Genomic DNA, 23950 nt, shown 5'->3' on the forward strand with positions numbered 1-23950 from the left:
GTGTGGTGAGCGTACTGGCGCCGTTGTACTGTGGATGCTGCACACTGGTGGTGGTTGAGGAGAGACCCCTGACATGTGTGTAAAGTGCTTTGGGTGTACAGTAGTACATATGAAAGCACTATATAAATGCCCCCCCAAAAAAAACTAGTAGCACGCGAGTGCAACTCTGCCGTCATCATGTTAAGCCCCCGCCCATCGACTCTATACACGATGTGATTGGCTTGAATAGAGTTTGTTTTTTACAGCTCAGAACTGTATTGAGAGTTTCTCCTTGTATCCTTGTATCTTACACTATCGCCCCATAGAAGCTGTTTTTGTAAAAATAGGCTAACTATTGCGTCATAACCAACGCGACTCCGTCGCACAGTTGAGAAATTACCGTATAGAGACGCTCGCAGGCAATCTTTTACTGTCTATGAGACAGTCGGTGGGACGTGGAGACATAAAGTCTGATAAAGTCAAGGGGGAAGAATGGTGAGAAGCCCATAGTGAGCCAAAAGCAACGGGAGAAAATATTTAAACAACGTGATTCAGCTTTCCCTTTCCACAACTACTAGAAGACCTACAGCTGTCAGACAGGAGGCTCACGTCACATCTACGTCGTCAAGCTCAGTCTGAGCCTGCGCAGTTCGCTCAGCCATCAGGAAGTGAGTGCTCCTATACTGACATCACTTAACGCCGTAGAAGGCAATGGGATCGCTCCGTCCATTTCTTTTACTGTCTATGGAGTTTCTAGATGATACTCACGGCAGATTCAATTTGCTGCCGCTAGGGTGCATCTAGATTTCTAGGCTAGATATATGTCCTTATTTCATGCAAAACGCTAGCTCGCTCTGTCTGGATGCATTTAAATCTGCTCCAAGTTATGCGTTTTTCTCACCTATCACAAATGCGCAACTCAATAAGCAGACAGAGAGCAGGTTAAAGCATTTACATGCAGCGTGAAATCGAGGTAAGAGGCAAAAAACTACCTGTCCCAAGCGGCTTTATGACCTTACACAGATAAAAGAAAACAGGTTACCGCATTTACATGACCCTGTTTATTGTCGGCTTATTAGGCATAATCAGCTTAAGAACGTGCATGTAAACGCACCCATTGATACTTAAAACATAAAAAGAAAAGAGGTTCATGCTAAACTGTAAATGTTCCCAAAGAGTATCTTCTTTCAAAAATGCCTCTAGAGGTCAAAGAGTTTAAATTATTAATGTTTCTGCCAGAGGCATGCTCTGACCCTGATCTAAAGAAACAGGGTTATGTGCAACAAAATGTCACAAGCCAGCAGTTCTGAAGAAAACAACAAAACAATGTTCAGTGGTCTTCAGTGGAGTTCATAGAGTAGTAAATAAAGGAACAGAATACGATTACTAGAAATAAACGACCCGTGCAAAATGAGTCAGAACTAATTACGTGCTACAGTCAAAACAAGTGAAACATGTCAATTATGGTTGAATTTGAGGTTTTCACAAAAACAAGTTCATTCAGCGTTGATCTCTTGATGCCATTGCTCAAAATAGTAATTAAACATCTAAAATGATATTTTATATATTTATATGTTTTCTGTATGTTCCTTATGTTAAATTAAGTGGATATTTAGAAATTGTGTTAAATTTAAATTAATGCTAATATTAATTAGCTGCCAGCAAAAACTATCTAATACAGTTACAAAGACATTGTTACAACAAACATGATAAAGCAAAAATATAAATAACAGTAACATAAACGCCCAGTGTTTTTGTCAGTAGTTTTAAAAGAACTGTAGTTCTTACCATGTTTCTTTGGCTGGAACAGAAAGCTTGTATCTTTGGTAAGAAAATAACACACCAACAACCTGCGATACTCCTCAGATAATATCAGTATTGGACGATCCTACTTTGGCAAATTCATCCATTGGAATTGGTACAAAATCGACTCATATTTCTCAAGAAAATGTAATCCACAGTCCAGTGTACTGTTAAAAGTATGGGAAAACAATGAGAATTTATTTATACAGCTAGCTGGTGGGGTCAGCAGTTTCACACCAATCAAAACACTTGGCCCAAAGCATCACCCCCCAACGTGTGATGGGTCTCTGCAAGCTCAACACAGGTCATTACCAGGAGGAAAAAAAAGCCTTTGGATGGCCCACTCCCCACTGTGCTTAATTGCAATGCCCTTTCACTGAGATAATCAAGGAAAAGTTCATAGGCTGCCTGAGCCAGAAGCACAGCATCACTGTCTACAATGACGAACTGATTCATTACAGTGGGAACTGGACACAACAGCACTCTTCCAAACACTAGACAATGAACCAAGAATGACGTTAGTTTGTTAAGGCAACGGCCTTTGAAATGAAACCTCAGAAAATGTTCTGCCTTGATCGTAAGGATAGGACAATTGCCAGATTCACAGTAAACCACAATAAAAAAAAGCACTGACCGCTTAATAACAGTTTACAATTTAATTATCATTAAACCCGTGTTTGATTATGACGATTTTGCCAGATTCAGCCTAGTGCCGATGCAGCATGCAACGCTGTTTTTTTGAACGGGCGAGAAGAAATGGAGAAAGCAGTTACAGCGCTTTTGAGATTTGTTTTTAGCTTTCTAAAAAGACTAATTCTGAGGTGTGGTCATATTTTTGGCTTTTAAAAAAGGAACATTTTTCCTGAGGAAAATTTAATCAAGGATGGTCACCCTGTTTGCAGAACATGCAAAAAGAAAGTTGTGGCAATGGGGGAACACTTAAAATCAGCCAAATCAGCTTTGTGGCCATCACCAAATGTTGTATAGCGAACACAAGGCAAATGGACTTTGACCTCAATACTAAAACATTTTTGGACACAAAATGCTGAGCTTAAATGTTTTCATCTCACTCTCTTGTAATTAGTGTAATGATTCCACCAAGAAAAAATTGCAGCAAGTGGATCTGAGCCAAAGACGAATTAACAAGTTCAAACAAGACTATTAAGGTTAACATTTAAGGGATAATAATGTATTTTTGTTGCACACTTATTATACAGATTTTCTTTACCACATAAATAATTATGGGGACATACTGAATGGAGTTTAATGATTTAAATCTTACCTGTAAAAATCAATTTTCTACAGGGTACAAAACAATCGTCCAGACAAGATGATCACAATAAGATATAGTAATTATAGTAATAATTATAGTAGTATATTAATAGTAAAGTCCTCTGATTTCAATTTCAATACAAATCAAAAGTTGCATTTGAATGAAACGAGAGAGAATGTCATTTATACACCAGATGTGTGATGTGTTATAATGCGTTGCTATTGATGACGATCATTATAAAGAAGGAAATGCCACAGAATATAATATTGTTTTTAAAAAATTGCATAGAGCTGCTTGTTTTACTTGTTTGTTGATTTTGAAATATAAAAATTGCTGAAAAGTTTTCAGTGTATGCATGAACTCTTTTTGAAAAATTTCATCTCATTTTAATAAAACCATGATAATATTGATAATCGTGATAATTTGGGTCACTATAATCGTGATATGAATTTTTCATACCGTCCCATCCCTACTTGATCCTTACTTGACTTCAAAATTAATTATTTAGATTGTTTAGATCAATTTGCAATGTAAAGTTTGAAACGTGTCAGTGTGGTAGTCTAGACAACCGTTAATCATAAAAGCTGCATACAATAAACAACTGCATGTTTCTATTCATATTCTAATGCTGTAATTGTCATGTTGTCCAAGAGACTGAATTTGAAAAATGTGCTAACCAAGAAACCTGACATGTGAAAAGAAAAGGTTTCCCTCTAGAGGATTTTGCCTCCCGTCTATCAGAATCTGTGACAATAGCTGAAATGTATTTTTTCATCAACATCAAAGTGTCTGAGGATCTAGCCTAAATGATCATCAGCTGGAGGAGGAATCAGAAATGAGATGGCTTTGCAGCTCTGCCAGCTGAACCCCATGAATACTGACAAATCTCAGCATATTAAACTATATATATAACAAATAGAAATACAAGGCACTTTTAATAATTATACTATAAATGCAATAGTTTACTTATTTGAGCAATTTATGTATTTATTAATTTATTAAAATATTTACTTTGTATTATCAAAGAAAAAGAAAAAAATAGTTTTTTTCTATTATTATGCAAGCAATGACGGTGATGAAGAAAGTTGGTGATGAAGAAGAATGTCATGTTGCATAGAAATATTTCATTCAAAAGGCAAGCCCGTGGATATCAACCTATTAACTTTACATGAGAGTTACACCATTGAAGAAGTCTCAAATCACAGTCAATTATTCCCTGGAAGTGAAAGCAAAAACTGATCAAGCTTTTGGCATCTGATGCTGCATGGCACATTCATTCTTTCAGACACGACGAGAGCTGAATCTATCAGATTGCGATATCTGAAAGATTTTAATAGACTACTTCAAAGAGTTGCAAAAAGTCAAAGGTTTCGGTTAACACATACAGCAGAGAATATAATGGTGTGCTGCGACTTGAGTGATAAATAATTAAGCGCAATCAGCTGCAGAAAAAAAACTTATTGCGGTACTCGCTCTGTCTGACACACATCCGAAGTGCGTGCTGAGAATTATCACAGAAGTACTGGGATAAAAGTTTATAGTTCGGATATAAACGCGTATGTCTATAGAAGCATTCAAGCTTTTAACATCACATTTTAAAAGTGATTTAATGTAAAAATTTATTTAAAAAAGCTGATTCACTCATTGAATGTTCTTTTTTTCCAATTAGCATTTTGTCAGAACCTCTGGTAAATTATTTGTTTCGTTGTTTTTGGAGAATTTCTGTTTAAAATAATCTTAATTTATCCAGATTTGTGCAGCTCCACTAGATACAACTGTAATTGTTTTCCTAGAGATTAATTTAACAGTGGTTTATATGTTGTGATGGTGTCTACAAAATGGGAGCAGGCACGAAAGTTTTGATTCCCCTCCACCCCATCTCTGTCTACCGGCAGGATTAAAATAGAAGAGCAACTTCCAAACCTCCACAGTAATTAGAGGGCCATGGAGCGTGACACTCCAGACTCTCTCACAATCTAGTGCCTCATTGAAAACCCCAGCCATTAAATTGGATTTTACTTTGCATAAACTGATTAACATAAACAGCACATGATCATTTTCCATTCAATTTCTACATAAATTATTCCCACTGGTAAGACTTCACCTTCCCCATCTTATAGGAGCTGCTGTATAACCCTCATATAAAAAATTGGAGCCATGATCTTGTGAATATGTTTGCATGTGATTTTATGTGCATGGAAGTCTCTTCCATTAATTGATTCAGTGCTAAATCTCACACTCATCAGCTCCTCTCTGCATGCCTCCAGATATTAAATGTAAGGTAAGCACACAAAAATTGTTTGATAATTTAAACAATGAACTGGCTTTTTTTCTTTTTTTATACTGTTGTCTGAGTTCAACTAATGACATTTGTGTGGTTTTACATTCAAAAACATCATAGCTAATAAGTAATAGGGTAATTTCTACACTGGTGTTGGGGCTGTCTTCTGAATGCTGGGTTTTGATGGGCGTGCCGCACAGGAGACTTGAAAGTAAACGTCCACGGCTAGGATTGGATAAGATTTGCATATTTAATGAGCTTCAGCTCCGCTGTCATATCTAGCCCCAGTCAGATAAGTTATGCTTATTAAGTTACCTACATGTTTACAGTTATCCACAATAATGCTTGATTCTTTTAGTTTATTCCATGCAGTCACCAACAACTACTGATCCGATACTCAGTATCGTTATCGGCTCCGATATGCCATTATTTGCCAGATTGGTTATCGGTCAGACAGGACCGATCCAAATCCGATACTGTGCATATAATATTCTGTGTTATTGTTAAGCCCCAGTGCCCCACAAAAGGCACAAAAACATTATAAAGCATCATTAACAATGTGTGCACTATATTATAAGTGTTCTGAAGCCATTCCATAGTTTAATGTGAGGTACAGATGAATATTTAAGTCATTAAATTCAAGTTCACGTCAATGCATGCTTCCCTCCGCTGCAGCTCAGTCACACTCCATTCAGCTTTCAAACTGTGTCAAGTTCGGTTACGACAGTCAACACGATGAAACGCTCTCTGAGATTATTCATTGTTTCTGTTTTTATGCTTGATCTGTAGATAACGATCTATGGTTTCTCAAAAAATGACGATCTGCTGCCGTTTATTGCTGTAAATCGTGTTGCTTTCTCCCAGGTGTCAGTTAGATCACAACACTGGACTAGAGATTGTATTGTTCTTCACACACAGTAACAGAAATTTTAAACTGTTAAAAGAAACGTATTGAAAAAAAAAAAATATATTGCATAGATACACTCCGCTACGCGTCAATATATCTTCCCTTTGTGCTTTGAACTTCTCAATGCAGACGGAGTGCGGGTGTGTGCTCGCAGTGACTCCGTGTTGCTTCAAGCGGATTATCCTGCGCACAGGATGTGCATCCACTTTGATCTGCTATGTATTATAACATTTTTGCGCTATGAAAGATTATGAATAGCATTTATTGTTCTGCCCTATCTATGTTGCTGCCCCATTAAAAATATGCAATATACATTTAAAATAAAATGTAATTTCTTAGTATATAGGCCCTTTTTCATGAATGTATTTTGTGTAACATTTTACCAGATTTAGAGCTACACTTATTCACTTTTATTGTTTTCTTTATTTTTTCCCCACTAAATGTTTAGATTGTATACAATTATTGTGCACTCGTGATTTTGTAACATTTGCTGCTGAATTATTCACTAATCTAATTTATCTACCATCTAGTGTATAGTAATATTTTTGTCATACATTGTGATTAAATATATTTATATATTTGTTGTTTTCCTTTATAATGAAGTTGTCTGTATTTAGTAGACTGTGTTTAATTCACAAAAGAGTGACTATCAGTTCAACAGACTGATGTATAGAAATTCTACATATAATTTTTAAACAAAATTGCATTGGTATTGGCCAATACTCAGAATTATTATTATTGGATGGGATCAGTTCTGAAAAAATAGTATCGGTGCATCCCTATCAAGTCAGATAAGACTGATGTGTGATGGCAATGTTTTCCATGTAAATGTGTGGTTTTCCCAAACCTTAAACAGAATGACGTTAAACTGATTTTTACGCAAACTAAATGATCTTAATTCTATTCTTTAAAAGCAAATATCTCCCTTTGCTTTAAACTTTGAACGTTGTAACTTTGCAGATGTTGTGTATGCTCAAACAGCAACATTAGACACTAGCTAAAGTTAGAAAAGTGAAATCATGTTTTACCACCCCCTTAAATGTTTTCACATCAAACATTAATAGGGCGGAAAAAGGATACACTGTAAATTAAATATTTTAGTAATTTGCTTTATAACAATGACAGGAGAATAGCACAACAATAGTTGTGTTTGTGTTGAGGTGTACAGGAACTCTTTGCGCAGTGCAGAGTCAGTCAGTCAGCTTATTGTTTCTGCATCATTACATTCTGCCTGTGGACAGCATCAATCCCAGCCTTGCCAGAACCACATAATGTCGTAGAGTCACAATCAATACCGATTTGTACACATAAACATGGCAGGTGCACACAAGAAAGAACATTGGACTTATATATCCTACCGGGTCAATTGTAACAATATTGAGATCTGAAGCACAACTTTTCAAAACCACCAATAAATCATGAAACAAATTCAGGATAGACAGATTCAAGCATATGGCTCTGAAAATATTATCTAGATTAATTAAATGACACATACAGCACTCCTCAACTAACTACATCTATAAAGTATGCCTCAAAATATCACCATATTGGAGTCTATAATATTATCCTGTTAAAGGAGTAGTTAACTTTAAAACTAAATTTACCCTATCATTTACTCACTCTCAAGCCATCCTACATGTATATGACTTTCTTCTTTCTGAAGAACACAATTCAATTCCAGATTAAACTTACGCAGAAAGTGTAACGCCTCTCGCAATTCAAAACGCTTATGCTACGTTCTAGTGATACGTCACGTCAGTTACACTTTTTCCATAAGTAGAAAACAGATGTGTTGTAAAGGAAGCAAGATATTTTATTTTAGAAAGTTTAAAATATGTGGGGGAAAAAATAAAAAAATCAGGTATCCCAATTGAAAATGTTCTAGTGACTGATCACATCTAAATTTTTCAGTTGGCCAAATTGAATTTCTGTTTTTTTTACATTATTATTTATTTATTTATATTATTATATTACATTGTTATTGCAAAACCCCATCGTGTTGCTGTGTGGATTATGTTTATTATGGATGGATGTGCTTTGTTGAGCTTTAAACTAAATGAACCCGACACTGAAGAAAGTCATATATACCTAGGATGGCTTGAGGGTGAGTAAATCATGGGGTAATTTTAATTTTAAAGTGAACTACTCCTTTAATGGCATTCATTCTGTATGTAGACCTGCACCTCAAAAGAATTAGTTTATCCAGTCTGCGTTTGGCTTATTATAACATGGATTAAGCAATGCCAAGGGTTGTAATCTAGAAGAATTTTAATAATTACACAGGGTGTGCAAATTCAGGGATAAAGGGAGCTGTCGAGTAGCTGTGCCTCTGAGTGGTTTTCATCTTTGCCACAAGCTCAAACAACGTGTGCTCAGCCATAATAATGATGGTGCTGGAGAGCTTTCAATTTTGAGAAATTACTGATAACAGAAGAAGGGAAAAGCTTCACAGGCAGGACTAATTGAGAGAAGAGCAGAATCAAAATGGGGGAATTAATGTAAAATAAAGGAACTAATATGTACAAAGATTTTAAGAGTTGTTCCGATTCCGATACTAGTATCGGAAATATCACAGATACCACAACAAATTCTGGCATCGGTATCGGCGAGTACTTGAACCCATACTGATCCGACACTGCTTTCTTAAACAAGACCCATAGTTATTATGACCACAAGCTTTCCCTAACTGCTGCACAGGAAGTTGTGCAGTTGCCACAAGCAAGCACTGTTTAGAGAGCAGCGAAGAAGAAATGCAAACGCATTAGCACTTAACAGTATGTCCGCTGTTTAGCAGCATTTCAGACTGGACCAACCAGCCAGTAAAACGGCGATTAGGGATGTCACAAGTACCGGTACTTCAGTACCAAGTCAAAACTGAAATTTTAAAAATGTGATGTTACCAGAATTTCTGTAGTACTGGTAGTACCGACTCCCGAGTATATTTGGTAACCGCATCTGTGTTCAGTTGCTTCTGTGTTAATCTAAGCGCAGGGCTCCAGACTGTAGCCGAATATACAGGTGCTGGTCATATGATTAGAATATCATAAAAAAATGTATTTCACTAATTCCATTCAAAAAGTGAAACTTGTATATTATATCCACTCATAACACAGAGATTGATATATTTCAAATGTTTATTTCTTTTAATGTTGATGATTATAACTGACAACTAAGAAAAATCCCAAAATCAGAATCTCCGAAAATAATATCGTGAAAATATTCGGTACCACACTCTAATCAGCTAATTAACTCAAAACACCTGCAAAGGCCTTTAAATGTTCTCTCATGCTGCATCACATTTAGCCTACATATACTATGTCCTAAAAGTATGTACTCTTTTTGTGAAGAAAAAGTACATACTTTTGAGTGTGTAGCAGAAAAGCATGCACGCTTTGGGACATACTACTTCGTCATCTTTAAAGGACTCGTCGCTTAGTTACGAGCATCCCATCACCGTTTGAACTGCTCTGCCAATCATCACAGTTCAAATCCTCCACATTCAGTTTAATTTCCTACCATAACTGAGAGAAATGTAGCCGCACATTGATCTACTATTTGTGTCGCACTCGGAACGGAAATATTAAACCATCCGGGTATCTTTGGAATACTCTTTTTAACATGCTACGATTTTGGACATACTAATTCTATTTTCGAATAATATTTAGTATAGAGAGTATGCGAATTGGGAAGCAGGGTCAGTCTAGTTTTGTAGGCGAAACAACCATGGGGAAGACTGCTGACTTGACAGTTGTCTAAAAGACGACCATTGACACCTTGCACAAGGAGGGCAAGACACAAAGGGTCATTACAACAGAGGCTGGCTGTTCACAGAGCTCTGTGTCCAAGCACATTAATAGAAAGGTAAAGGGACCATTTCATTTGATGTGTTAACGTTTCATTTGAGAAAACTGACATAACATGAACACATATCGCCATATCTTCATGGCATCCCGTCAAAATAAAAGGTTTAATGTGAAGACATTTGACAGAATACATTAGGCTACTGTTGTACTGTACATCTATGTTATAATAATACATCTCTATTAATAATACTAATTATGCCTAAATGGTTGCTTATTTTTCATTTGTTTTGTTGTAAGAGATTACTTTCTGATTTATATATAATTTTTTTATGATTTATTTGTTGCACTGGTTTTTAGTTATATTGCAAAACTAAAATACCTTTCTCAGTTTGTGGTGTTAGATTTGTGGCTGCATTTAAAAGCTTTTTCTCTATATATAATAAAAATACTGTAATAAATACAGTAGTTCACTTTATGTATTTAATCATGTTTTATTAAGGGATAAGTCTTAAGTACACCATAAAATAAATAAAAATTCTAGCAATTCATACAGCGTAAATAATAAAAAATAATAATGTCTCCATTTGAACATTTTCTAGTGACTGATCACATCTAAATTTTTTGTTTGGCCGAATTGAAATTCTGTGAATCGATGATATTTCTATAAGAAATTCAATTTGGCCAGCTGAAAAATTTGATAGGTCACTTGAACATTTTTAATTGGAGACCTGATTTATTTTTTTTACAGTGTACACTTCTAGTAGTGTATACAGCTACAGATACACACCCAAGTATCGGATCAGTACTCTGTATCGGCCTGAGTAGTGAATGAGGAAACTGTAGGCGTTGTTGTAAAATGTTGATTAAAGTGATAGTTCACCCAAAAAATGAAAATTGTGTCATCATTTACTCACCCTCAAGATGTTTCAAACCTTTAAAGGGATAGTTCACCCTGAAATGAAATTAAAGCCATCTTTTACTCACCCTGCTGTTGATTCAGTTCCCTATGTCCTTCTATCCCTTTCGGACCTCAAAAGCAGTAATATTAAAAATAGTTCTGCATGCGCTTCTTCCTATTATGGCAGTGGATAGAGACCATGGTAAAACAATACAAAAATTATATATATTTTCCAACTATTGATGGTCCTGTACACCCATTAATTGAAAAGTATCAATGAATAACAGACATTGTCTTTATTTCTTCAATAAAGTGGTTTCTTTAAGACAAGGGAAAAATCTGACATTTCACAAAAGTGCTCTTTGCCCTTTACACAATAAAAATATTGAACCACTCCCCTCTCTAGTGACTGTAGAACAGTAAGAGTGCTTTCCACTACATTAAAACAGCGGTTTTATGACATGTTCTCCTACACACACAGGCTCCTGCTTGTAGCATTCCTCTTCCTCATCTGATCTGCCTCATAATACAGTGCAAATCTCTGTTGATCCCAGTTGTATGATTTTACATGACCCCAGGCTGGCCAGTTAATAACACCACCATTTTACAGCCAGACACCACTGCCAACAGAAAAAAACAATGCGCACGTTTTACTATTTTCTATTCAAATAACATATTATGGCTGATTGGTGAAATAAATTTTAGTAAATTGCTAGAGAAAAAAGTGAGATCTGGGCTGGGGTCCATTCTTTGTACCTTGCTTAAAGGTGCACTATGCAACTTTCCGTCCACTAGAGGTCGCCTATTCAAAATAAAGGAAGTGTAGTTTGATGACGCTAAGTTTGAGCTCAGAATCTTGGGACATGTGGTCTTCACCTCACAGCCGGTGGAAAATAGGACTCGAGCAGAAATCACGTTCATGCATGAGGTTATTAACGTAACTGTAGTATGAAGCAGAGCAGGACCGAGAGTTGTAGAGCTGAGTACGGCTGCTGGAGCGATTGTTACACAAATACACGCCTTGCGAGAAATGGGACTTTTATTATGACGGGACGGAACACAGTCGCCGGGCACCCGCACTATTTCCGCTTTTCCGGTCATTGGTATGAGGTGATGCAGCTCTTTTTATCATATTAGATAGATTTAAGTGTGTTTAAAATTGTTATGACATTACTCTGTGCTAAGAGAAAAGTGTTTCTGTCAAATAAAACCAGAAACTGAGGGTAACGCAGATATGACGCAATTGATAGGCGACTCCCTCAAAGGCTATGCTGACACGTCCCGGGTCATCGGTTAAAATAGCAATTCTCACAATTTACAAATAGTTGGAAACATTTGGGATATTGTAAGTACACAACTGAACAAAATATATAACTCTGGCCTGGTGTCTTTTAGATATTTTACTGCAAAAATAATACATAGTGCACCTTTAATACATCGCTGAGATGATTTGACAGATCCAAGATCTTTTAATCGTGATAACTGATCTCTGGCTAATTTGGTTCTTGAACTAATTTGCGGATTGAATTAAAATAACTGGATTAAGATTGCGCGTTCTTGTGTTCAGTGAAGAGGGCGGCTCTATTGATAATCGAAACCACAAGCAACAATGCAGCGATTGGCTGGTTTACTATATAATTAAGAAAGCCACCTGGCAAAAAACTTGACAAATTAAAAAAGAAAAAAAACACATTTCTGGATCTTTATAAGAAAACAGCCGAACGACCAATCAAACATTTTTACATGATTCCCAATTATTTATATTCACGATTTTATTGAATTTATAACACTCTTTACATTTTTATTTCATTGTTGTAATTAGCATGTAATTTTTTATTAAATTTTAAGCTAATTTGTTATGTGACAGCATTAATTGACGTTTCTTAAGGGTCATGATCAAGTTCTCTGCATCAAGCCACTCCCATAATATCTGTCATCACTCAAATTAATGCATGGCTCAGAATAACTGTACATGTGTAAACCACCAATAAAATCATAAAGTAATTATTCCATCACAAATAAATCTCTCAATCAAGTAGCCATGTCTATAGTATTATACACACACATGTTACACAACATTATAATATTATTTTCTAATTATAAAATTAAATAAAACTTATATTATTAGTTATTATTTAAAATTATTATTGCCCCTGGTTCAGTAATGAACTCTTGTAATAGAGTAGCAGTGGCTGGGACAGATGTTTACATGAAATCAGCCTGCTCCAGAGAAGGTTTGAGTTGACGGAGCTGTTGCTATGACAAGTCAAAGATGAGCGTCAAAGAACCAAACAATCCGAGATCATGCCAAATCGACAAAAATCAAAACTGGGTTAGCGACGTTCAAAGAACGGACCCCGGATCAATTGGGTTCTTTTGTTTATTGATCACATTCAACATCTATAACAGAGAGGTGTTTGTGATGTGTTTTGGACTGGTTGGTGGAACTAAGGCTCTGTCATAAAATATCAAGGCTTGTAAATGGATCAGTAATTTCCTGACATTTATGATTGCAGAGTGAAGCGGCATGTGCTCTATAAAAACTGGCATACGCCACTGTTTTCATGCCTAATTTGAACATCTGATAAGGGACCCAAAGAGGAAACAACTACATCTAATCACAGAAAAGTCAACTGACCCTCATGCCTGGCTTATTTACTCTATGGTGTTTGCCAGTGCTGACAAATGATGGCCAATATTTTAAGCCAATATTTTTTTTTTTTTTATTAGAATATGGATACACCAGTAAGCACTGAAAGGGGGATTCTGAAATATTGTTAACCCCTAACTGCAAAAAATAGTCATCAATGTGTTCCTGGAAGAGGAAGACTGTACATTTTAAATGTGTATCTGTCTGCTAAAAGCAGTGTCTGCACAAGGTTATTGATGGACTCAAAGCTAATATAGACCTGTACTCCAATTTTGATTTCATGGAGTTTTAAATTATCCAATTCAGTTGAGCCCTGAAATAAAGGCTGAGCCCAGCAGAGTGAGACAAACTAAAAACACCCTGCTGTGTAACTAACTGCATGCGGTGGAGGGACAATGTTCCTACTTTCTTCTGAAAGTCAGCACCTACATTACACCGCCTCATGTGTATCTCTCTCTGCCTCTCTTTCTTCCCATGAAAACAACAATTTTCCATTGCTTCTAAACTCAATGATAGCAGTGTTTTGGCCATGTCAAATCCGTATTTTAATAAATACACACTAAATGTGTTCACATTGAATACAAACATGATTATTATTATTTATTTATTTTAATTAAATCTTTAGGACTGTCTGTCAGTGTCATTTTTAGAGCAACAGATGAAGTCATCAAGTTTGCAGATGTCTATGTGGAAATAGAGAAGAAAGAGTAAGTAAAAATGTATGAATATCAAAGATCTGATTTTAATTGGATAGTTTAATTTGATTGGAAACCACAACCACACTTAACAAGAGGGCATGACCTGTTACATGATAGTTCTGCATAATGAGGTGACTAAAGTGATGGCCTATTTTCCTTTTGCAGGTCTAGATTAAACCCTTCACTGACTCAAGTGCACAGAAGCAATTCTCAGTTATAGATTCACCATTTCATAAAGGCTAGGAGTTAAAGGATAATCCAAATACACCCTAATGAACTAAGACAAAATTATTCAAGGCTACACTGTAAGAAAAAAAAGGTACAGTGCTGTCACTGGGGCGGTACCCTAATGTACAAAACCGAAAAGGTACTACTATGTACCTTTAAGGTACTAATACGCACTCTTAACGGGGGGGGGGGGGGGGGGGGGTGTAAAAGGCGGTGAGTAAAACTCATTCAAATGTCTGGTCTGTGTTGTTGGCTATCGTCGCATAAGTAAACTTCAGTAAACAACACGATCGTCATTCAAATGCGCTACTCCATTGTTTTTCTATGTATAACATTACACTAGTCTGACGTGCAAAACTGTTTTGCTTGCTACTGCTAATGTTTAGTCGCATACAATAGTCCATAAACCAAATCATGTCCTCATACACCACGAGTAAACCCACACAAATGTTCACAGGCCAGTAAATACAGTACATACCACAGAGACGGATGTCCTGCTGTTGTTGTTTCTCCTGTTCAATTTATTTCAGCCTCCGGATCTGACTCTAGATCATATATATATTAGTTGAATCTGATTGATAGCCATGGTTTATTATGGTAATGTTTTCTTTTCCACACTTGAGATTGTCACAGCTTTCAGACGCTCTCAATACAACAGCTGCGCGCGCTCGAGATTATTTAGCTCCGCCCATACGATAGGCCTCCATCCGCTCGTTATTTTTTCCGGAAAGACTCGGTACAGCCTATCTTTCTTTTATAAATATAATAAAACTAAAGACTTTTCAGAGATATGAAGGATACTTCAATACTCTATAGGTACTCAAGATTGACCCTAGGGGTTATTTACTACTGGGGTTAGTAAGGTACAAAGATGTACCTGTTTACTTTTTTACCTTAGGGTACCGCCCCAGTGACAGCACTGTACCTTTTTTTCTGAGAGTGTATGTCAACTTAGGACACTGTCTCCATATTTTTATTAGCAGATTACCTTAACCCTGGAAACTAACCGGTGAGCATATTTGGCACTATCCTCTATTGATGCAGCTATACACCAATCAGACAGAAAGCTCTCGAAAGCAATGTAAACAGGCTCACAGTACAGCACCGGCTTATTTTAGCCTTCATTTGAGTGTAAGAGTTAAGCATAGAGCTTACATGCCAAAAGGGAATTAGTCTTCAGTAACATCAACATGTTGTAACCCCATTTTCCATTATCTAACCAAGTCTGGTTATGTCAGTTCATCTCTAAAATGATCAAAATACAAGAATGAAAAGCTGATTTAGGTTGGGGAGTTGCTTATGTAACGGCTTTTTGCACCAGTCCAAGCCATCTGTGCTGGTTAAAAAACTTTTACAACACAGTTCAATGTCTATTGGGGAGAGGAACTCCTAAAACAAAGCTGAATACCACAGATGTTTAACACAGATGTTTAGCATGTTTACCACTGAAAGGTTATAAGAGGAGAAAAATTGGGCACATAAAAAAAAAAAATCAGCCAAACCTCTTCTAAATTAGAATTAATAGGACTGGATAAAATGTTTTACTGTGCATGGAGAGCATTTAAAAGAAAAATTCAAAAGGGGGCTGAGGAGTTCATGACAATGCCAATGCTTATTGCACGGTTCTGGACTGCAACAGTAATCCCAATTTATAATCCATTTGCAAACTTCCATAAACCTAAAGCAAGGACTAATTTATTTTGTTGAATATGTGGGAAGAGATTTTCTTTCAGGTCTCATTTTCACATCTTGGCATACAGGATGATTAATATGCATCAATAGAAACATTTCCCCCAAAATCTCACACATGTATGTAAGAATACTTGTCAGGTTTATTGTATTCTAACTACACCATGTCTTGCAACTTAAAGCAGTTGCACTTTTGAATTAAGCCATGAAACACTTCATTAAAAATGCACGGAAACAGGATTTTACTTTTCAGAAAGTGCAAAAAAAAATCCCTTCTCTGCACTCTGGGTCACTCTGCCAACTGGGTCAGGTTAGTAAGAAGACTGATGGCTCATCTGAACTGCACCACTCCCAGTGACAGACAAAATATATCTGTCATTCATTGGTCAAAAATCTTGTAGCGCATTTGAGCTTAATTTTCATAAAATTTTAATATGACATGCAAGAGTCTGACCATAGTTACACTATATTGGGATGCCTGCCTTTATATGCACATGAACTTTAAAGGGTACTTCAGTGCTGGGAAGATGAATGTATTTAAACTGGGTCATTAATGTAGTATAAATGTGAAATTATTTTTTAATTTGGTGCTTTCTAGACTAAGAAAAGACAGAAAATGTATTTTTGTCTCATGGGGCTGAAAGACAACAATTCCCAGAATGCTTCGCTGCCCTGTGAGGCCACTCCCAAAGCCACCGCTACTAGATTACTGGATCACTTTCACTTTCCCACCGCGACCATGTTCATTTTCATAAAATCAGTTCAGTTAGAGAACAGACACTACAATTAAAAACTGAAAGTGTCTGTACAATATGTGATTTACCGCTGAGGAAGTGTCAGCACAAACGCAGCAGGAGTCTACATACATTCCTAATGAGCTCTCGTGATGAGAGCAGAGGTAAACGAGTCCGCACTTGAGGCATAGATTCACAGCGCATGTTCAGTCTGGCACATTTTCAGTTCATGCCTTTGGAAGCTTAACTTTCATAGGAATTAATTTGAGAAGTTGAAACACTTACTTTGCTCTGCCGGCCAATTTGTTTAAAAGGGGGGGGGGGGGGGGGCACGATCATTTGAATATACTCCAGGGTTTCTACTGATACAAAGCCATATGCTAATCGCTGAAGTAACCCTTTAATGATATCCAATTCTTAATCCGTAGGGTTTAATATGGAGTTGTCCCTCCTTTTGTAGCTTCAAATCTTCTGGGAAGGATTTCCACAAGGTTTAGGAGTGTGTTTATGGGAATTTTGACCATTCTTCTAGAAGCGCATTTGTGAGATCAGGCACTGATGTTGGACGAGAAGGTACAAAGTACAAGAAGGTTGGACAGTATCCGCTCTAATTCATCCCAAAGGTGTTCTCCACAGAAAACTTGCTCATCCATCCCCAAAATGTTACCACAAAGTTGGGGAAATTGTAGCATGAAATTGTGTCTTGGTATACTGAAGCATTAAGAGGCCAAGCCTGATCCCGGAAAAACAATCACACGCTATAACCCCCCCCCCCTCCACCAAACTTTACACTTGGCACAATGCCGCCCTCCTGGCAACCTCCAAAACCAGACTCGTCCATCTGATTGCCAGACAGAAAACATGTCTCCACTGCTCTAGAGTCCAGTGGCGACGTGCTTTACATCACTGCATCTGACGCTTTGTATTGCACTTGGTGATGTAAGACTTGGATGCAGCTGCTCGGCCATGGAAACCCATTCCATGAAGCTCTCTACGCAACGTTCTTGAGCTAATCTGAAGGCCACACAAAGTTTGGAGTTCTGTAGCTATTGACTCTGAAGAAAGTTGATGACTTCTGCTCACTGTACACATCAGCATGTGCTGACCCCGCGTTGAGATAGTACGTGGCCTAACACTTTGTGGCTGAGTTGCTGCTGTTCCCAAATGCTTCCCCTTTGTTATAATACCACTAACAGTTGACTGTGGATTATTTAGATGTGAGGAAATTTTACAAACTTAATGCACAGGTGGAAACCTATCTCGGTACCATGCTTGAATTCACTGAGCTCCTGAGAGCGACCCATTCCTTCACAAATGTTTGTAGAGGCAGTCTGCATGCCTAGGTGCTTGATTTCATACACCTGTGTCCATGGAAATGATTGGAACACCTGAATTCAGTGATTTGTAGGGCTGTCCCAAAACTTTTGGCGATTAAGTGTATATAAAGCCACAATATCAGCTTCATCGACACACAAGGTCACCCCCCAAACAGCAACAATATGAAAACGTGTTGTTTTATCATCACCAACATCATCATATAGCTAACTATTTGTCCTTTTTCTGTTCCTTCATTAAAGCGAGTACTACTTTTAATATAATATGCCATTTAAAACAATGCATGTGTGTTTTTATGCATGTGCATTTATTTGTATAGTGGTGTGCCAAGATTTATTTTTTTACTTATCAAAACAAAAATGTTGGAAAACGCTTATCTAGTTGGAGTACTTCTCTAAACAATCTTGGAACAATGTATTGCATCACTTCTCATTGTATGCCCATGCTAGAATGCATTATTGTTCATTATATTACACACATAGTCACTTTGATAAAAGCATTTGCTAGTGCTATGTTAATTCACACAAAAGAAGGAGAGTACTAATATATATATATATATATATATATATATATATATATATATATATATATATATATATATATATATATATATATATATATATATATATATAGTACGCTCCTTCTTTTATTTCCTTTCAATGTCAGCCTGTCCTATCCCCAATAATAACACAAGACACACATTGTCAGAAAACAAGGAGCCAATAAAAGTCAACAGAACAAACATAATGTGGGTAATAAACTTAAGCAAGTCCCATAAACTTACCCGAATAACTGCACAAAGCTAATTACACAATGCAAAAACACACAAACCAAATGTGCATGCTTTCCTGGGTGTGTATTGTTTTTAATAATATTCCATCAGTCTGAAATATAATGTAATTGAATAAACAAGCTCTTATATAATATTTTAAACAAAATAACGAATGTATCAATTGAGTGCTCTGCAAGTTAAGTAACGTTATACACAAGCAAACGACCATGCACTTTTTCTCTAACGTTAGATATCTCTCTGCTTTCACATTATCACCTAAGGGATGTTTGCAAGAAAAGCTTTAATGTCATAATGTACTTGATCTGTATAGGCAGATCCTTCGTGAATGGACTGAATGGATGCACTGCGCTCATTCTGCAGGGCAGCTGCGTCACATGCACCACTATCTAAGGACTCCTTTTTGTATTGCGTTAGGTTTAACATTACCTTGCATTTTAAAATGAAGCAATGTATCCCTGTTAAAGCGGGTCATCTTTTCAGTACAAGATCACTTACCTCGTCTTTTCCTTCAGTGCTGCTCTCCCGCTGCTCAGATGTGCAGAGTTTCCTTTTGTTTTTGCTCTCGGTTCCCTTCATTCTGATGGATGGTGGTTGAGTAGTAATCTACAACAGTAATGTATCGATGAATCCGATGGTCAGTTGCATTTAGATGGTGGAGCAGGTATTGTTCTGATACATGGTGAGCAAACCTCTCCTCAACTTTGCTCCACAAACACAAAGACAGAATCAATGGTGAGAGCAGGTTCGACACCGTGGCTTTTGTGTTGATCTCTCTTAAGTTGCAGCCCGAGTTGCCATGACAGCCCGTCACTTTTCCCTTCAAATACCGTTTTGTCTTTCGTTTTTAATGTAAACTATGCGACTTTAGCGCGGCAAATCAGCCGGCGGAACTCGCTAGCTCGCTAACTGTTTGCTGATAAAGTTTGACAACATCCGCAAAATAAACGTCAAAATGAAGTGACTGTTTAAAAACAATATCTAAATAAACTCGCCGGGCCTGTGTCTGTCAGTGTGAGATTATAGCGACAGGTCACCATTTCGTTGAATAACGCCGCGTTTCCAACGTGCTTGTTGCAGATTCCAGTCACCAGCGGATTTTCTATTTTCTGTAAACTAACACTTTTTAACAGTCCACAGTTACCTCAGCCATAACCTAAAAACAAAAACGGCGATTTTTTTTTATTTATTATTATTCAGTCAACCGCCAGACTGGCGAGATACTTTGCCGCGGAGTCACAACACAGCGCGAGCTCAACTGTTCATCATGTCTCGTGAGTCAGGACTCTCGAGCGCGAGCTCTGTTTTGACACGGATCATTATATCATGCGGGCACGAAGCTCCGCGTTTCTCTTCCAACTTCACTCTTCTTCAAACGTCAACCCGGCCGTTGCGATGAAACGGCTCGGTGGCAAAAATAAATAAATAATTACTAATCAGAACCGGTCCATGTCGTTGCTTTTCTCCAGGGAGGAAATCTAGCCGCTTCCTGAAGCTCGGATAGAGTGGACGGCGGTGGGTGCGTGCCAAATGCTGATCTAAGTTCAGTCTGTGCAAGCAGAGTCTAAGTAGGGTGTCTCGCAAATACACTGGAGCGCTGTTCTCCGTTCAGTCTGTCTGAGCAGAGTCAAGTGGGGGAGTTTTGCATTGCATGTACCCCGGAGGGCTGATCCTCCAATGGTTTAGAAGGGGCAAGAAAAAAGATCGGTTTTCGGTGAAATAGGATTGTACTTCGTATTTGCTGCCATCTGCTGAGACTAAAGTGATGTTTTATTTATTTTTTAATAGCCATTACATTTACCGTCTGCATCAAACATTATTAGATAGCTTCTAAGGAAAAAAATGATACTCATTTGAATTATACTATGACAAGTACGCCAGGTGTGTTATGGAGATGTATATAAATTAAATGTGTTTGGAAAATTAGATGACAATTGAGAAACAGGGCCTTGTGCCAGGTTTTTCGATTGTATCATATAAATTATAATCTATGAGGTATAGCATCTGAGAAACTCAAAAATAAACATTAAAATAACAATAATTTGGAATAACATAAAGCAACATACCGGTAGTCTATATTTTGGTGGATTTTACTTGAAAGGTGATGGGTCTTAGAATCTTAGGTTCTTTGTACAGTTTAATCATTGCCATCAATGTGCACTGTAATGAGATAAAGCATTAAAAACGTTAAGCAGCACACTGTAAAACCCAACCAGTTAGGGTAACTTAAACCATTTGAGTTATGTAACTAATATTTATGAGTACTGTAAAATTATTCCATTTGAGCCCACAGCCCCACATAACATGATGCCCCCTTTTAAATAGCAACAGAACAGAACATCAAACACTATAGATCACAGCATATATTGACATTGGTCAAAAGCATAAAATAACACTTAATTTAAATAAAATATAGTAAAATAATGAAATATTCAAATATATTCTTGATTAACCGTCAGACGCAAAGCATGCTGGGAACTAGACATCTGCTGTAACTCATTCAGCTTGAGCTGAACTTAATATAATCAGGTATTGAGTTCACAACTTTTTTTCTAAGTACTTTGAGTTAATTAAACTTATTTTATTTAGTAACAGTTTTACAGTGTATGAATGACTTCACACAAAATGTAATGTTCTTGCTAAAATCATTTAAAAATATAGATAAACAAGACAAAGAAAAATAAGTGCCCAAGTAATGTTGGAAACTGAAAGTTGTTCAATACAATGCAGTTACTCCATTTCAAATCTTTCAGCATTTGCATTGCTTTTTTGTCAATATCACTTATTTTCAAATAATTTAGTAAGAACGCAATTCTATTTTTATTTCACAGTATTTGTAGTTGACTTCTCATGATCTAACTGACACAGTATGTGAAGTTATATTAAAGGTAAAAAAAGAAAAGAAAAGTCCCCAGTCATTTGATTTCACTACTGCAATGTACCATCTGTTTCGCCAATAACTCAACAATAGGAAGCCAAATGGATATTTATAAAAAGGAAGATAATTGAGTCAGAAATTAAAACACAGAAAGTGTTTTGACACTTTTAACATATTTAATAGCAGTGGACTGACATTACAAATATGCATCATTTATCAGTGAAATACTTCTTCTCAGGATAAAACTGCTTAATGACAACAGTGCCTATCAAAGAGAAAAAGGCTACAGCTGTGAGGATTGTCCTCAGTGCTTTAAACCAGCTGGGGTATGTGGGCAGAAGGGACAGGTCATAATGCAATGATATCCCAAGCCCCATTATCACAAGCACAGCAGACTGTGTAATGTCATGGCAAAAAAGGAGTGACATCCAAGCAATCAGAGATGGAACCACGCTGTTGGCTAAATTGAGCCAGTCAGGTTTTGCTGGACTCCCGGCAGGCAAGGCAAAACCCCAGCGTACCCCACCAAGAAAGGAAACTATGGACGCTCCGTATGCAACTTGAGCAAATGCGACTTCAGGAAGATACAGTTCTGTGACAGCCATAAGTAGAGGAGCGGATACAAAAGGTATGAGACCAGATAATCCAAGATAGAGGGCCGGCTTTGGAGCATTCTTCAGGTCTCTCAAGTCATAGCGAAGCAAATCAAGTTCTTTTGGTGGACTCTCTTCCTGAGGTCGTTTCTTCAGTCTCTGACCAGACCAGTGAAATGACTGGGCTCCCAGAACAGCGCCGGCAACATGCCTTGGGGGCAACTGTCCATACAAACCTCTAGTGAGAATTGTTGAAAAATGAGTGGTCCGCTGCCCTAAATAGGCAATCTTTCTGGACACCTGAGCAAAGAACAAAAGCGAATTAAAACAATTGCTTTCGTTGTGATACGAATTCTCATAAACAATAGAGAGGAAAACTATTTAATAACGTATTAGAAGTTATTAACATTACGTAACACAGAGTGCTGTTATTTATGACTGAAACCGGCGTAAATAGAAAATAGATAAATAAAATGAGAGAAAATGATAGAATAAAAAGTGCAAAATAGCAACAAAATCTAACGGGTAAAATTGTACACTTACCCTAATGTTACCAAGGATGTGACGTCCGATTATACTGGCCAACATTTTACCTGCAATTCAAATCATTTGAAAACATTAATAATTAATTAAGGACAGTTACTACAGTGCTGTCTGAATCCGATCGGATGTCAGGTAAACTGAACTGCACAATGCACACTATAAAAGCTAACCGTTTAAGCAGTAGTTTTATATCGTATGTCAGATTCGATAAAACTTAATAAAACATAGCCCTACCTTGATTTCATTTCATAGCGTCTTAAAATAAAACGTACTAACGTAGGTTTAGCAGAAGGTCATTATAACGCGAGTGGAAATGTGAAGTCAGACACACCCAAACAAGCAAAATGCCTGAAGTTCTTATAAAAGTCCTACGGAAGAAGAATCATGTCTTTAAATTCAAATTAAATGTTTACATTTATACTCAGAATGAGATGGAGTCTCGTGGGAATGGAGTGTAGTAAAGTGCAGTTTAACTAAATGAAATTCATATAAATGTTTGATATAAAAAAATATATATATTATTTGTGGTCAGGTTTGACTGAAAATGTATTAAGAAACAGAAAAAGCAAGGGACAGTGGATAGAATACTGGCACACAACGAGCAATGCACATACGGTTTGGTTATTATCATGGCCATGTTCACTTCAATTAATTAAATAATTATTTATTTATTTTTTTTTTTTTTTTTTTTTTTTTTAAATCCATTTTCTTGCTATTTAAATTCAAAACCCGTTATCTGAAAAGGAATATGTTTTGGTGCAAACTTTGCATATTCTATTCTATTCTATAACTACACTTTCGAACAATGCACAAACATCAAAACATTGTGTGGGCATAACACAGGGGTTTCCAATCTTTAGATGCCACA

General features: G+C 36.9%; 2 protein-coding genes across 8 annotated transcripts in view; both read right to left on the reverse strand.

Annotated features, from left to right (window-relative positions):
• Positions 1–20612, reverse strand: part of mast2 (microtubule associated serine/threonine kinase 2) — a 162896-nt gene extending 142284 nt beyond the window's left edge. For 5 of the 7 annotated variants that reach the window (XM_067459849.1, XM_067459853.1, XM_067459852.1 and 2 more), the window contains exon 1: positions 19567–20611. In XM_067459849.1, the coding sequence (XP_067315950.1) occupies positions 19567–19647 (81 nt within the window). In that variant the 5' untranslated portion in view covers positions 19648–20611. Of the gene's footprint in view, positions 1–19566 lie in introns of all 7 variants that reach the window. The other 2 variants (XM_067459848.1, XM_067459858.1) reach the window with 2 other exon arrangements.
• A 1475-nt stretch (positions 20613–22087) lies between these two features.
• On the reverse strand, positions 22088–23431 carry tmem69 (transmembrane protein 69). Its single transcript, XM_067458426.1, has 3 exons — positions 23317–23431; positions 23083–23132; positions 22088–22839 (listed from the first exon to the last, which is right to left on the reverse strand). The coding sequence occupies exons 2-3, from the start codon at positions 23125–23127 to the stop codon at positions 22156–22158; spliced, it is 729 nt and encodes a 242-aa protein (XP_067314527.1). The 5' UTR covers positions 23128–23132; positions 23317–23431; the 3' UTR covers positions 22088–22155.
• Positions 23432–23950: the final 519 nt, after the last annotated feature.

The sequence above is a fragment of the Pseudorasbora parva genome, chromosome 12 (assembly GCF_024679245.1).
Source record: "Pseudorasbora parva isolate DD20220531a chromosome 12, ASM2467924v1, whole genome shotgun sequence".
NCBI lineage: Eukaryota > Metazoa > Chordata > Actinopteri > Cypriniformes > Gobionidae > Pseudorasbora > Pseudorasbora parva.

Bases quoted from the DNA above. Each gene is read 5' to 3' on its own strand.
- tmem69 (XM_067458426.1), bottom strand. From the start codon at position 23,127: ATGTTGGCCAGTATAATCGGACGTCACATCCTTGGTAACATTAGG. The intron at 22,840-23,082 runs GTAAGTGTACAA...TTCTTTGCTCAG, and splicing joins ACATCCTTGGTAACATTAGG to GTGTCCAGAAAGATTGCCTA.